The 16564-nt window shown below is 41.7% G+C and overlaps 1 protein-coding gene across 11 annotated transcripts in view; it reads right to left on the reverse strand.

Annotated features, from left to right (window-relative positions):
• NR3C1 (nuclear receptor subfamily 3 group C member 1) overlaps positions 1-14380 on the reverse strand; it is a 118305-nt gene extending 103925 nt beyond the window's left edge. For 2 of the 11 annotated variants that reach the window (XM_042986316.1, XM_042986254.1), the window contains exons 1-2: positions 10733-11460; positions 8524-9738 (exon numbers count right to left, since the gene is read on the reverse strand). In XM_042986316.1, coding sequence (XP_042842250.1) covers positions 8524-9722 — 1199 coding nt within the window. In that variant the 5' untranslated portion in view covers positions 9723-9738; positions 10733-11460. The other 9 variants (XM_042986268.1, XM_042986271.1, XM_042986294.1 and 6 more) reach the window with 9 other exon arrangements.
• Positions 14381-16564: the final 2184 nt, after the last annotated feature.

Below are 16564 nucleotides of genomic sequence, written 5' to 3' on the forward strand. Positions count from 1 at the left end.
GGAATCACGTAAATAAGGTAAAAGGTAAATGATCAAGTTAACGAATAAATACCACTTCTGATTAAGAAAGAACATTCAGGCATTACCATAGTGTAATGAGTCCAGTTTTCCTTTATGGCTTACAAGGTGGGTCTGAAGGCAATTTCAAAAGGGGAATAATACATACGCTCTTCAAAGACAGAAGCTTACAAATACAACATTCATTTTGGTTTTCTGTTAACAAAAAAAATCAATCTATTTTATAGTCACACTTTGTCCTTAACACAACTCAGCTGGATTCCAAATGACAAATTCCACATAAAGTTCTAATTAAATTTTTTAATGTTCCCCTTAAAAAAAGCTGCCTATGAACTTAAGTTATATTTTACACTGGTATGTTTACCATTTCAAACTGCCATTTAACTTGTCTCTGTACTTGGTTCTTTGTGATATAAAAAAAGTTAATTATAACTTTGGTTTAATCCATCAAATTTGTTTGTTTGTTTTACCACTTGATCAATAAAGAGTTATTAACTGTAGTCAAGTGAGTTACATAATCCAAATTTATGCACTTAGGATAAATTCTGGTATTCAATATAGTCAGAAACTGTTTTCACACAGCTTTTGCTAAATAAATGTGAAAAAAATTAATGCTAATAACTTCATTCTCATTTTCAGGAAAATTAAAGTTTCTTAATGAAATTTTAATGAGTTTTCACATGCTTGATTTTACAAGAATACCAGACAATAAAATATCAAGGGGGCATTCTACCTGTTATTAATAAAAACCTAACAATGTCGCTGAGGTTATCAATATGCTATTCAATTTAAATGACCTATCTAATTAACAAAATGCACTGACAAGCTAACAAAAAAAAACAAAATTAAAACTAAAAATAATAATTATGTAAGTACAATTATCTTGGCCCTTGAAAGCTTTAAATACAGTAGTCCTTATGAAATTGGGATCCATGACCCTTTAAGGATCTCACACAGTAGACACTGTAAAAGTCTTAGAGCCTGATGAATAGGAAATACCAACACAGGCACAGATGTCCTCATGTACTTAGCCAATGAGGGTCATGCTGGTTTGAGCTCAGGAGACTTGGCAGAGCTTTAAAAATTCTCCCTTGAATTTTTATAGTACTTTTTAATTTTCAAAGTAAACATCCACGCACAAATCCTGTCAGGCAAAAATGCTGGGTGTTCTTACTGTTTTACAGAAGCTGAAACTGTGACAGAAAGCTGTAAATGACTACACAAATACGTACAGGAGAGCAGAGGCTTGATCCCATTTCTCCTATATATATATTGTTTAAAGAGTCACAGATGACAAATAAAAACTCTTAAAGACCCATGGGAAGTTTCTTACACAGTATTAAACATTCCCCTTCAGATGAGTATTAAGTTTTTCTGACTATTCTTTTCTCTCTCAATGTCTCATTTTCCCACTTGTAAAATTAAGTTAATAACACCGGTCTTCCACGCTACATAGATAATGGCACAATCAATAATTTAATACAGAAACTACAATTACAAACTTCCACGGGTTGCTCAGAGGTTTAAATGAGATGAACGTATATGAAGCCCTTAGCATGGTGCTGCCACATCATCCATGCTCATCACCGATGGCTGAGAAGAGAGTTAAAAAATAGTTAAGAATATGGATAGTGTACATTTTTTCAAAGCCGAGCTAGGTGATTCACAGCAACTCTTATAAAACACCTGGCTAATCTGTATTAAGTGTCACATCTCTCGAACTAGAGACCGGATGTTAAGAGAAGCCTGTGAGGGAACTCAGACAACTGAGAATTAGGATAGTCCTCCCAGCAACACAACTATTTCTGCGATGTGTCTTTAGATATTTCCTATGGGTCTCATTTCCTCATCTGGAGAAAAAAGAGTGTGGGAGCAGATGAGCTCTCAAGAGCCTTTAAGCTCTAATCTAAAATCACTGTACCCAACACATAAAACAAGCTCGGAGAACTCAAGAGCCCCACCTCTCTACCACTACCGACAACAGTACTGACACAGTATTTTCTCTCCACCACCACCGACATTATTTCTTACAAAAATACCAAATCCAGGTCCATTTTTCATCTTGTACATGACAGTGAACACAAAGTCAAATGACCAAATTTAGTGCACTATTCCCTACCCACGGTGATCGGTTAAGAGGAATGTAGAATTTTAGAAACAGAAACACACACACGCATGTTATGAAAATAATTCATATATAATTATAGGGAAAGTACTTTGACTCCACAATATCTAATCACTAGAGGTCAAAGACTGGCTCTGCTCAGCCTCAGAATTCAAGTCTTCTCATTCTGAGTCTAGTTCTTTTCCATGATTTCTATCACTAAACAATGCAATCAAATTGAAAGGAATTTGAGTGTTTTTTTTTTAAGCCACAAAATTGCAATTTAAGTCATCTTAAAATTAAAGAAGCCCTAATCCCCAATAATTACAAAACAAAACAACAGAACATGAAAACAACAATAACAAAGTCTGTCCATAACAAACTGGTAGAGCTTTAATGTTCGACATGTGATGACCACAAGGTCACAAGTCACTGCATTGCCCCAATAGCATGAAATAATAAATCATGAACTAGATGCCATTTCACAACAGCTTTAAAAAGTTGGCTATCGAATATGTTTTCAGAATAGCCAGTTAAATACTATGGATAATTATGAAAACAACTAGAATAGAGGCTCTATTTATTATAAAAAGGGACAAAAGGTAACATTTATTGCAACAAACTGTATGTTATAAATATGGCATACTCAAGTTGAATGCCAAAACATTAATTATAAAAATAAAATTTCCTGGGGCACCTGGGTTGCTCAGTCTGGTAAGCATCTGATTCTTGATTTCGGCTCTGGTCATCATCTCACAGTTCATTAGTTTGAACCCCTAATAGCGCAGAGCCTGCTTGAGATTTTTCCTCTCCCTCTCTCTCTCTGCCCCGCCTCTACTCTCTTGCTCTCTTTCAAAATAAATAAACTTAAAAAATAAAACTTCATGTAAGACAATAGTGCTAAATAAACATCTGCAACTAATCATCATTAAACCTTTCTCTTACCATGTATACATACATGTGTGTGTATATATTTGGTGCCTTATACCATGAACTTTTAAAAGAACTCTAAAATAAAGAGGTACTTTGCCTAAGTTTACTGCATTATTAAACACTATCAATCTTATAATATTTTGAAACTGGCTCAAAAAGTATTTGAAAGCACTAAAAATTAATATTTGAGTTACTCTGGAAAAGTATGTTTAAAACATGCAGCTCTACCAAGATAACATATTAATATTTAAATTAGCCAAGAAATAAAATTAGGGGATGACACACTTCCATTCAAAATAATTAGCTTTAAGGACTATATTTGCAATATAAATAGTTAAAATGACTATCTAGCAATTGCAAAACCCCATAATTTATTCTATCTATGTACTGTTGAATAAGAATTTAATTTCCTCAATATTCCAGCAGAAAAACACACAGCCCCTGAAAGTACATTACTAAAACAAAGGGTTGCATCCCTTATCAGATGACAGTGAATGTAAAAGTGTACTAGTAAATACAAAGTGGTTTCATCAACCTAAGATCATCATTATTTCAACTCTATTGTAGTAACTAGATTTTCATTGATTAAAGAGATTAAATAAAAACGGGACAAATATGGACTTGATCTTAGCTGGAATAATGTAAATGGAACTAAAATGTCTACTCCATACTTTTTTTTTTTTTTTTTTTTTTTGGTAATAAAGCACAGCAAAAGACAACAAAGTAACCCTTAAAGAGTTAGGGCTATATTGCTATACTTGGCTCCAGAGTTCTACCTCAAATAAAAGAAGCTAAATTGTAATTCTGATTAGTGCCCTCCCTTGTACATAAACACAACCCCAGATTTCTCTTTTTTAGTCCTCTGAATTTCATGACAATTGATCCAAACTTCTGGTTTTCAAAATCGTTCCTGATACTTCTAAACTTAGCCTCCACATTCCACACTTCTTCTGATCCTCCCTCTCCTGCCCTCCCCACCCCACCCCCAACCCCATTAATTCACAAACTCCATGGGCAATCCTGCATTCAAGGGACATTTGTGAGAGTTAGGAATAAAGTCAACAGCGTATATTTTCTAAAATATACACCTTAATGTGTGAAATGAAGGTAAAAATCACCATTAAAAGTCACATTCTAATCCAGTTCAGCATAGAAATGATCACACACAATTCAAAGGGAAAATGGACCTTTTCTTTCTTTAAATGAATAAACCAGAAGAAAAGAGCAGTTGGATCTCTGAAACTACAGAGACAAGGAAAGCAGGGGCTTTTAAACTCTTCTGTAAGATTCAATAATCAGGAATTTGTATGTTTTCATTTACAGTTTAGTTCAACAAAATACTTCTTGAAAACTCTTATGCAACACACTTCACCAATATATGTTTTACAGGACTCAGAAATATGGAAGCAGGCGTCCATTAATTTGCCAAATACCTGTAAATACTACGTTATACAATTACCAGGGTGCTAATTAAAATAAATTAGGTGTAATCTTTTAAAGTGAGAAAAAATATGTTTTAAGAAATATGCCCCAGACTTACGGTAAATCTAATGTAAATTACGATTTCCTAACAACTAGGCTACTTCAATCACCTGCAGGCCAGAGTGGATTAAGACTTATATAACCAACCAATTAATGCAGATGCTCTTTCACATTAGGTACTCATACTAAAATAAACCCTTTTGATCCAATCTCTCCACTAAAATCTCAAAAGGCCCCTACAGTAATCTCCACCCACATACGAATTTCATTTTTAATACAATTTGCACTTAACCTACATTTATGCAAGGTATGTTTTAGAGGAAGTTTTTCATAAAATGTATAAACATTCAATGATATATTTCAAGGTGTTTGACTCAAATATCTGTTACAGCCATAGACAAAACCAAAACAGCATCACAATACAAATTATGTCAGCAACTGTACAAATATAATGGAATGGCTGAAGAAACATCCTAAGAAGTTATTTCAATAAAACCTCACCACATGCTAATCACACATTTCGGTATCTGAGGCCTTCCACATTAAACTGACACACCTGAATACACAGTGTGTTTTATCTTTTTCTTTTACTAAGACAGCCATAACAAAGTACAGCGTTAAAAAAAAAAAAAAGAAAAAGATATTTATCATAAAGCTAAAAATAAATATGTTAACACCTAAAGCAAATCTCCTTTAACGTACAGGAATCAAATTCTATGAGTAAATATTGGAAATATTAAACCCAAAAAAGACCATGAAATGCTCACTGCCAGAACTTTCATAAGGAGAGGAAAAACAGAAGATAGGAAGTAAACCAAGTATCCATTAAAAAAGGAGTAAATTGTAACCAAAACAAAATCTCTTCCTTACGTCCCTTCTCTGAGAAAACATGCAGCACGGCGTTCATAGGAAAAAAAGAGAAAGGGGCAGAATTTGCTTCACTCAACCTGTGCACAGATCTTCAATATTATTATGTAAATACAACTGGACGCAGATGCAGTTAAAAGAGATGTTACAATCTACATACATTTTCAGAGCTTTGTAAATTAGAGCCCTAAATTGTCCCTAAGCCTGAGTTTACAAATTAATCCTCCATCATTCTCTCTCTTCAATCATCTTAACCCTCAAAAAAACGGTCAACTTTTTAGCACTCAAGTTTCAACATAATCCCAATAAAAACTCTAATTCCACCTATAACCATTCACTCCCCTGCCTCTCTTCAGAAGTTTCACCATTAATGTGTAAGTGAAACAATGCTGAAATCAAATTATGCAGAAATGTGTTTTCATCAGCATTACAAGTGTATGCTGTTTGTCTAATTTCAGTATGTAAGAAGCGATTTCAGTTAGTATGGCTAGTTTGTTTTACTTAAAGAGTATCTTTGAATGTCACTAGGTTTTCTCCTGTTCCACTATCATTGAAGGAACGTAATTCTTAAAAAGAAAATACTTGATTGACTACGCTCAGTCAGGATAGTCATAATTTTACAAACAAATGTGAACTGTATATTAAACTATGTTGACACATTAGGAGTGACCGCCCCTGGCAAAACAGAGTATAAAACATTTTTTAAAGCATTTTGAGAAAAAGCAATTTTAAGTGACATCTTAAAAAGTCAATTTATGCTTTCTTTTTTTTTTTTTTAATTAAAAAAGGAATGCAAGTCAAGTTATCAGTGGCATACAGCATTTTTATACCTAAAGTCAGAAAGTCAGGATTTACTACAGTTGTGATCTCAACCTGTTCATCACTTGGGTCACTGCTCACAGTTTGGCCAGAACCATGTAACATATAGAGGAGAGAAAGCAACCAATTTTAGTTATATCAGGGCTGTTGTTTGCAAACAATAGACTAATTCAGTGATGGTGAGAAAAGAAACATTGTTTGAATTTACTTGGAAGAAGCTTTGTTCTGGGTAATCACAGTTCCCCGTGTTAAGTTAATGCCGTAAGGTATAAAGTTTTCCAATGTTAGCCAATTATCCTGTATATTACACCTTTTCATTAGGACACAAACTACTGATTATAATTACAAATCACACACCAGCATAAAAATAATCATTTCAATGGTTATTGTTATTAAAGAATCTCAAAAGAACCACATCATCACTCCTTTGCTAATCGCCATAAGGTTGTCATGAGGCTCAAATTAAAAATAAGTGAAGGCACTTTACATGTCATAAATTCCTATAAAAGGCATTAAAATGATATTTAATGATTTAAAGTCACCTATGTTCATCTAAGACGTATGCTTCCAGACACCAGAGTTTACAAGGCTTAATGAAAATTCACTATCAATGAAAAAATCGGTAAGTCTTGTTCTATGTTTTTTTTACAGTAAGAAAAATGAAAACAGTACTGTGGTAATTGCTAGAACAAAATGCATTAATAATCCCCATGAGTTTCCTAAGATATATTATGCTTCTTTGTACAATTACATTTTATAATTCAGTCTAATAGTTTCCTACAGATAACTTAGTCAAATCAACAGCACGCTTTGAGACAACCAAGCACCCCAAATCATTAATTACATTGCCAAAATTTTGATACTGAAAAATTTAAAACACAGCATGTCTTTTAACATTTAGACACAACTAACGCATTAAGAAATATCTCAAATTTCCTTACTGAAAACCTGTTAAGCCTTCCATTCAGAATGACAACAAAAAGTTGAAGTGGTATTCTAAAGGAAAGATTATTTACATAATAGATTAGTAGGCAGTTTACATGAAGGCATACAAGAACCAAGTGAGCCTCTTAAAGGAATAGAACATAGCCTAAATCTAGGTCTGAATTTTTTCCCCAACAAGAAAACCTTCCTGCATCAGGAGGATAGAAAAGAGACAAACACCATTGTTAAGATAGATCTTTAACAGAAAAAGTGTTTTAAAGAGAGTTTTAAATAAAATCTTCAATGACTAATTAGGAACAAAGAAAACCACCAACATTAAAAAAACAAAAAACAAAACAAATAACCTTGAAAGGCTCATGTCCAAGTAAATCACTGTCTACTCTGCCTTTCAAACAAAACAAAACAAAACACACCACTGATTAATCAATCCCGTGTCTCTACAATCACATTCTTCTATTTCCTTCACACCTAAAATGTGACATACAATCTGAATTGGGGACAGGGATACAGGATAGAGACCTTAACCCCTATCAATAGATCCATCTCAGTTTAGAACGTCTTCCTGATAATTTCATTTTAAGAGACCTTTTTGAGGTCAAAAGGAAATGTCAGTATACTTATAAATGTCTGAGGAAAAAAGGGGAACAAATCAAATGACAGCTGAGAATTGAAGCCATCAGGTGTCTCTTTGAGAACTTGGAGGAACTCTCTGGAAAGGGAGGTTTTGTTTTGCACCATTTTGGCACCAATTCCTTTCTTAAAAAGGCTGAACAGCAGTCCCACCCCTAGGGCTATGGTCAGGTACACTGCTCACTGCTTTAGCAATCTCCAAACTCAAATTCTTCCACAGAAGCTTCAGTCTGGAGAAAAGGCTCATTGTTAAATCTTCTAATTTTAACCCTTCGATCTCCTCAAGCTACTATTTTACAAGTGTACAAACCCAGAGCACAACTTCTGATTTTGTGAAATATCAAGGGTACATTTTACTCTAACATAACAGCGTACTTCAAAGCACACACAAATATTACATATGAAAGCCCTCTTAAGTTTATGTAATTTTTACTTAAGATACCTGTTAATGAGCAAAATTATTTAGAATTTTTTAAATAAAATCTTCCACTACCGGCCAGTGGGATACTGAATGCCATTACTTCAAAGAAAAGGTGAAATGCTTACATACAGATACATCACTTAGGCATGATTGAAAGACCACCTACTTTCAAAGGACCACTTAAAATTTAGTCACACGAAAAAAGCACAGGAGTCGTTGGAAGACAAACACAAACTGTTGAATACTGAAGTCTATCCATCCATCTTACGTCCATTCCGAAGAGACAGAAAACCATCTGGCTTACCTTGAATAGCCATTAGAAAACACCGATCGGCCAGGGAAGTTCAAAGTCCCCAAGGAAGCCAAGTTGTCATCTCCAGATGCTTGACACCTATTCCAATTTTCTGAACCAACAGTAATTGGTGGAATGACATTGAAAATAGGCTTCTGATCCTGTTGTTGCGAAAGGGATGCTGTATTCATGTCATAGTGGTACATCTGGCCCCCAGAGGTACTCACGCCATGAACAGAAATGGCAGACATTTTATTACCAATTATATTTGCCCCAGAAAAGCTTGCCTGACAATAAACTGGGCCCAGTTTCTCCTGCTTAATTACCCCAGGGGTGCAGAGTTCAATGAAATCTTCTTTTTCTGTTTTCACTTGGGGCAGTGACACACTGTTGGGGCTTGATACGATCAGATCTCCATTATCCTTAATTTTAGGTTTAGTGTCCGGTAAAACAAGAGGCTTACAGTCCTCATTCGAGTTTCCTTCCAAAAGGAATGGATCATCCTCTCCTGCCAAAGGAGAAAGCAAACAGTTTTCATCTATCAAGAGGTCTGATCTCCAAGGACTCTCACTTGTCTCTTTATCTGGGGACCCAGAAGAAAATTCCAAATCCTGGAGTTTTTTCCTCCAAATGTCAAAGGTGCTTTGGTCTGTGGTATACAACTTCACATTGCCCCCGTTGGTGCCAGTCTGGCCCTTCAAATTTTGCTGTTCTGAAGAGACATCAGAGAGTGTTTTTGGAAACTCCTTCTCTGTGGGGGCAGCAGCAACAGCAACGGTTGCTGAGCTCTTGGGGTTCTCGGGAACACTGGTCGACCTATTGAGGTTTGCGATGCTTTCTTCCAGAAGCTGAAAGTCTGTTTCCCCAGAGGAAAGGCTGATTTGGCCCTGCTGTGGGAATCCCAGCTCATTTCCCATTACTTTTGTTTCTGTCTCTCCCATATACAGTCCCATTGAGAGCGAAACTGCCTTGGACAGATCCGGCTGCTGTGCATTGCTTCCTGAGCCTTTTGGAAAATCCACCAAAAGTCTTTGCTGCTTGGAGTCTGACTGAGCAACAACAGCCAGTGACGGTGAAGATGCAGAAACCTTCACAGAAGCTCCTCCCCTTAGGGTTTTATAGAAGTCCATCACATTTCCCCTCTCCCGACCAAGCACACTGCTAGAGATTTCTTCTTTACTGGGGGGGCTTAATGATTCCTTGGAGTCCATCAGAGAATATTACCAGCTACCAGGGGGAAAAAAGAAAAAAAAAAAGAAAGGTGGGGGAGACATAATAAGCTATAAAGTCACATTATCTCAGTGATCTGATTAGTAAGAGCCAGTTAAATGAACCTTTTAGTTAACTCTGACTCTTAATTCCTTGTTTAAAGTAGCTTCTGTCTTCCAGAATAAAAAAATCCGCATCCCCTGCCCCCATTCAGTGTGGCACATTTAAAAGCACAATGCAATTCAATTGCACAGCGGAGGGCAAAATTGTATCAAACTAAGCTTGGCTATTCATCCTGCCACTCACAGAACTGTAACTTTGTTAATCACAGACATTATAACTCATTACATCTGATTATCCTAAAGGTTCAAACTGATGTCAAAGTATTTAATTTAAAAAGAGTACGATCATTAAAATTCCTACTTCCTTTCAATCAGTCAAGGCTGTTTGCTTTTCTGAGAACCCATACACATAACATTTGCTAATTACTATTTTAGAATTCTCTCTCAAATCGCTCCCAAACTGGCCTCCTACCTGCTAGTCACACATCCAAACCTTTCAGTACAATCTATGATGAACCACGCACATTTTTTAAAAAAAATAAACAATGATGATCTGCTCATCTTCCAATACCATAAAAAGGACACGTATATTTAACCCATATTTCTTACTAAATGTGTCTGTTTCAAAGTGCCTGCCTTCTTCAAATTTTGGACACAGGAAATGAAATATGTTCTATACAGCCCAACTAAAATTTGGATTTTAAAAAGCAAAAGAAAGTGCAGCAGCTTCTCGCTACAAGTTTAGCTTACTTAAAAACAAATATAACTCTCTCAACCTTTACAAAACAATAGACTCCTAATGAAGCTTTTTTTCAAAATTGCTTAAGACCTTCAGTAGGAAACACTATTTTATCCCTAAATTAAGATTTTTCCCTTTCCATATAAAGAGGTACTGAAACAGAAAAAGCAACTGTGAAATCACGTTCATATAAACGCAAATAAAATAATACCCAATGAAATGCTCAGAATAATTTTCTCGTGTTCTAAACCTTCACCAATCCCAATTCGGAGGCTGTTCTCCAGAGTCTTGGGTTGCTAGTATATTGTTTCTTATCACGATGTTATTAAGAGGCAGCCCAAGACTTTGATAAGCAGATCTGGGACATGACAGATCCTATGCAATGGAAGGAAACTTCTGCTGTGCGGAGAGACCTTAAGCATAAACTTCAATGGCCCTCACGGGAAGTGCAGTGTGATGAAGGTGGAGACGGGGCTGGGGACCTGCCCCTACACATCTTGAGGGTAAACTGCTCATCTCCCCGCCCCTCCGCGGTGTTTCTCGGATAAGGATCTGTAAACACAAGGTATCAAATGGAGCCTAATGAATTTCCACGCGGCTTTGACAGCTGCCTTCCAACTCGAAACCAAAACAATACTTCAAAAAAAACGAAACAATCCCTCAAACCACTTTATCCCCCAGTTTAAATTGCAAGTAACTGTCACATTCACCGGCCTTAATGAACCGTGGCAAGGGGTCTTAAGTGGTATTACAAGGAGGCAGTTACCAAGCCTGCAGCCCCAAACGTCAAACTAGCGCTTGACCACAGAAGGATTCCGGCTAGGGAAGGTCTTTTTTAAAAGGGGCCACTTAGAAGCGTCAGGCGCGCAATGATGCCAAGCACTGAAGAACAAACCCTCTCCTGGGGGAGAAAAAAAGTGCAAGGGTAAAAGAAATGTGTCCAGACCTGTTGAGTTCTTTCTCCGACACGCCCACTTCTACCAGATAACGCCAGCCCTGGCCGAAGTCTCCAAGTTGCAGGCTGTCAGCCCCCTGCGTGTGTACACTCACACACACACGCTCTCTCTCTCTCTCTCTGAGCGCGCGCGCACACGCGCGCGCGCACACACACACACACACACACACACACACACACACACACACACACACACACACCACACATCCCTGCGCGCCCTCCAGAAAGGAGACGCACTGGAGCCTCGACAGAAACCCTGATCGCGCTCGGGCGCACTAGGGTGGAGTGGAAGTATTCGGTCGAGGAGCATTCAGACCCGGCTCGGTGTTCACCGTAAAAAAGAAAAAAGAAAAAGAAGAAAAAAAAAGGGAAAATGACGGGTGTTTGGGCGGCCCCCTGGGAGAGCACGGAGGGGGGACTTGGGGCGCCGGGAGTGGAGAAGCCAGAATTCCGCGCCCGGAAAGCGGAGCACTGCAAGCCGGGGCAGCTCGGAGAGGCTCCGCTCGCACCGAGCTCAGGTTCCTCCCCCTTCAGCCCGACCCGGGCACGGCGGCCGAGGGAGAGGAAGAGGCCAGCGCTGTCACCCGCGCGCTGCCCTTTCGTCACCGCCACCCGGCCCTCGCCAGCCCCCACCCCCACTCCCCGAGGCTAATAAAAGTTTGCAGGCTCCCGCCGCGGCCCCCGAGCCGGCCTCGCGTCCCCGGCCCGCACCTCGGGGGAGCGAGCCCCGGCCCTTCCCCACCTCTTACCTCTGGTAGAGGCGCTGCTCACCCGCCACCGTCCGCAGCTCCCACCGCAGCCGAGATAAACAACTTAGCGTGTGAAAGCAGGAGGAGCAGGAGGGAGAGATTTTTTTTTTTTTTCTAAAAAAAGGAAGTAAACAGCCGCCCCCTTCTCCATGGGGGGGAGGGGAGAGCCCCTATTTGAGAAAGTCTCCCATTTCCCGGCTGACAAGCCAGCCCCCCGCCCCGTGCCCGTCCCCGCGAGCCGGGCTCCCAGGCGCGCGTCCTCAGTCCCGGCGCCCCGCCGCTTCGGCCGCTCCGGCTGTGGCGTCTCCTTCCACCCACTAGAATCCGTCCCCGACGGGCGGGCAGTGACTCGGGCTCCAGTCACGGACTCGAGCTCGCAAAATGGAGGAGGAGGCGGAGGAGGAGGGGAGGGAGCGCGGACACGCGAAAGGGCCGCCCGGCCGCGGCGAGCGAGCGGGACCGATCGGGGGGCGGGCGGAGGCGGCGCCACGGCGCGCACACACTCGCACACACACGCGCTCCCACTCCACCCCCGGCCGCTCCCCGCCCGAGGGGCCGCGCGGCGGCGGGGAACGGTGCAACCTGTTGGCGAAGCTCGGCAACTGCAGGGGCGGCCGCAGCCCCCGCCCCCACGCCCTCCGCGCTGGCCCCCGCCACCCCGGCCCCGACTGCGCCTGAACGCCCCCGACCCCCGGCATTGCCCCGACCCTAGCGGCCGGCCGCCGCCCCCCCCTCCCAGAGCGCGCGGGACTTCTCGCGCCCCCACCCCCAGAGAAAAGGGAGAGGCGGCGGCAGCGGCCAACCTGGTCTCTCTGGGGCGCGCTTGGGAGGGAAGCCGAGTTTCTCTAGTTTCTCTTCTCGATGCCTCCTTCCCGCCCCCGCCCAGCTCCGCGACTCCCGACCCACTCCGGAACGGGCCCAGTCCCCCGGCGGCAAGCGCCGTCAGCGCCCCTGCGGGTGACAGCGGGCTGTCTGGGGCGGGGGGGGGGGGGCCGGGGCGCGGCCCGCAGCAGGGCCACGGGAGTGGTCCGCGCCGCCGCCTCGGAGCCGAGTTGCGCGAAGTGTGTCACTTAGCACGGGGCTTACGAGGGTTGCAAGGAAACGGTGCCGCAGCGTCTCGGCCGCGCTCGGGGCCGGACAGCCAGACACGCCCTCTGGGGAGGCTTAAGGAAGGGAGGGCAGAGGAGGGGGTCGGTGCGTACATACTCTCGACTCGGAGGTAGTCGCGTGCCGGCAGGTCCCCCACCGCTGCATCGTCTGGGCGGCCCCGTCTGCAGCCGCCGCCGCCGTCGCGCTCTCCCACAGGGAGAGAAGTTGCAAAGCAGAACCCACCCTCCCCCGCGCTCCGACCGTCCCCCACCCTCTTCCCCGAGTCTGCGAGGCGGCGGCGGCGGCGGCAGAAGGAGGCGCCGCCTGCCAAGTTCAACCCCCACCCCTCCCTCCCTGCTAGCGCGCTCACACTTGAAGGAAGTTGCACGCCAAATGCAAAACCTCCGGCGTGCTGAATTTCTTTGCACTTTTTATTATTATTTTTAAGGAAAGCAGGGGGTGGCAGGCCTAAAAGCAAGTTGCAAGCGAAACAGTAAGTTGCTTGCAAAGTACTCCCTCCCTCCCCCGCAAACTCCTGACCTCTCCTTCTACCCCCTCCAGGACCAGTGTCCAAGTTTCCCGTGAAGGCCCCTCACCCGAATCTTGACATTTGCTGCACTCCACTCAGTGCGTCACCCACCCTTTCGTGTGCACAGGACCCCTACCCCTCCAAACAAAACAAAACACACGCAGCTTTAAAATGTCAGCATTTAACTCCCTCCAGCTGTTCCCGTTACGCGCCTCCCCCTCAGTCCGAGGGAAACACGTGGCCTGTCCCCAAGGAGAGGGGCGTGGGGCTAGGGGAGTCCGCGCGGGAGACGCCCGCCCCAGCCCCCTCCCCCAGCTCGCCGCGTCCGAAGGGCTTGGGCTTTGCCCGGACCGAACTTCCTACCTTGTGCGACACATATTATGATTTTTGTGACTCGGGGAAAGGTTGTGCTGTGTTGCTTTAGGGTTTGGGGCGGTAACTTTTGCGCCCCCACAGGTGACAGCTCTTGCCAGCTCCTGACGGGGGCGGAGGCTGCCGCAGCTCCACCTAATCCCTGCCCCGGCGCTCGGCAGCAGCCACTCACTCCTCAGGCAGCGCTCAGACGCTATCCGTGGCCACCTCTGCTCTGACTTCTTGAAGAGTATTGGGGAAACGCGGGCCGGAAGCCGCTCCCCGCCATCTTGGTAAAGGACGGTGACGCTTGCCCGGCCTCGCGTCCACCATCTTGGCAAAGGTTCTAGATCGCGGGCTCTGGAAGAAGTCCTCTGGCTTCTGAAGGGTAGAAGCTGCCCCATGTGTTGTCCGTCGTGAAAGAAGAGAACTAAACATTTTAGTTACTCGCTTGTTTGGAGACGACCTACTCGGGCCGCCTCCAGACCATGCTCAGGCCGCCATCTTGGAAAAGAAAGAGCTGCCCTCTGCCTCAGAAAAGGGGACCAAAACCTTTGCCAGCACAGAACCCTGAGCAACCCAGTTGTTAACAGAACCCCCTTATGTATCTAGAAGAGATGACTCCTCTTTTCTTTTCCCTTGGCGCAAGTCAGCTGGAGGGAGGCCCTTGCCTTGGGTGCTCAAAGGGGACACAGAATTTACTTCAAGAACGCTACTTTGCCTACTTGGCGAGTTTTTCCACCTTAGAAGCCCCAGTTACTAAAATCAAGGTTCTTGCATGGATTGGGTCCCCAAATCAACAGTTTCATGGGGAAAAAAAAACAATACCCAAATTTAATATCGTATGCGTATTTTAAAAGTGGGTTCAACAACTCATACCAATATGATTATCCTAATATGTCTACTTAAAAGTTATGCTAGGAATTGTATATATGCATACCTTATAAAAATATAACAACTTGCATATATATGTAAAGAGACAGTAACAGATACCTAAAAGAAAACTTCTCCCCGCTACATAAACCTATCTCAATTGAATCTCTGCTCTAAGATAACAATCCACTTCATCTCTTACCTCTTTAAATTCGGGTTGGGTATTATGTTTTTAAACAATACTTGACCGTACAGGAGTCCCCTTTAAGTTTCTCCCCACTCATTTTGTCTGCAGGTCCAGCAGATCATCTTGAAATGGAAAAGGACATTGTTTTAGGTTAAAAATTGTTACTGAAAACCCTTTCAATTGGGCAAAAGGGTGAAATTTTCAGTGGTTTAAATATGTCTGTTAATTTTGTAATTTCCTGGAAAAAATTCCACATCCTTTAGCCTTTCACATTCATCTGAAAGCCTGCATAAACTGTAGATTAACCTAGTGTCTGTCATGGTTAGAATTGTTAAGCTTTGTGGCTAATGTTTATTGACCATTCTGTGCATCTTTTTTTTTTTTTAAATCATTCCCATTGAAATAATCCAAACCTGACTCCCAGATTACTCTTCCAGAACATAATTACATCATGCCATGTTCCTGCTCAAGTATCTACAATAATTCCCTTCCATTGTATAGAGATCCCAACTCCCATTTTGAGATTTAAGACCATTAGTTTTCACCTGCCCATTTCTTGAAGGCAAAGCCTCTTAGCTGATGCAACTGGACTCATATTTAATTAAACTAAAAATTCAGTTAAAGCAGAGGAATTATTTTTTAAAATCATACTTGGAAATGTTAAGTTTTAAAACCTAAAACTGAACATTTATGTCGTACTTCTGTGAAAGCTTTTGTGAGCCCACTGACTGGAGTTCCCTGTCTTCATTTGTGTATAAAATATTCCCACATTGCATCAGTACAGCACAGCAGTTACAAGCAGACTGGCTGGCTGACCTCCACCACTAGGAGGAATATAACCTTAGGCAAGCTAATTCTTTGTGCCCCAGTTTCCATCATCGGTAAAATGGGGATGATAATAATACTAACCCAAGTTACTAGAAAGATCAAATGAGTTTCAAGTATGTGAAGTGCTTAGACAAATTCCTGGGACATATTAAGTGTTTAATCAGCAGCAGTCATTATTATTAATATATATATATATATATATATATATATATATATATATATATAAAACTATTTTCTCCAGTTTCCAAATTGAGCAAGAAATTAAAAGTACTTACAAATATATGTGAGTGTAGATTTCTAAATTTGTATGATTTAGCCCCCCTGACCTCACCCCAATCTGTTAAAATTAGCTTGCATACACCTGATTTGACAGTGATTGTTTATATAGCATCTTTCCATTTAGATTTTCTAGAACAACTACTTCTTTAATCCTAGTTCATCATTTAATGAATTATTTAAATTAACTAATTATAATAACAAGT

This window comes from Panthera tigris, chromosome A1 (genome assembly GCF_018350195.1).
Source record: "Panthera tigris isolate Pti1 chromosome A1, P.tigris_Pti1_mat1.1, whole genome shotgun sequence".
Classification (NCBI taxonomy): domain Eukaryota; kingdom Metazoa; phylum Chordata; class Mammalia; order Carnivora; family Felidae; genus Panthera; species Panthera tigris.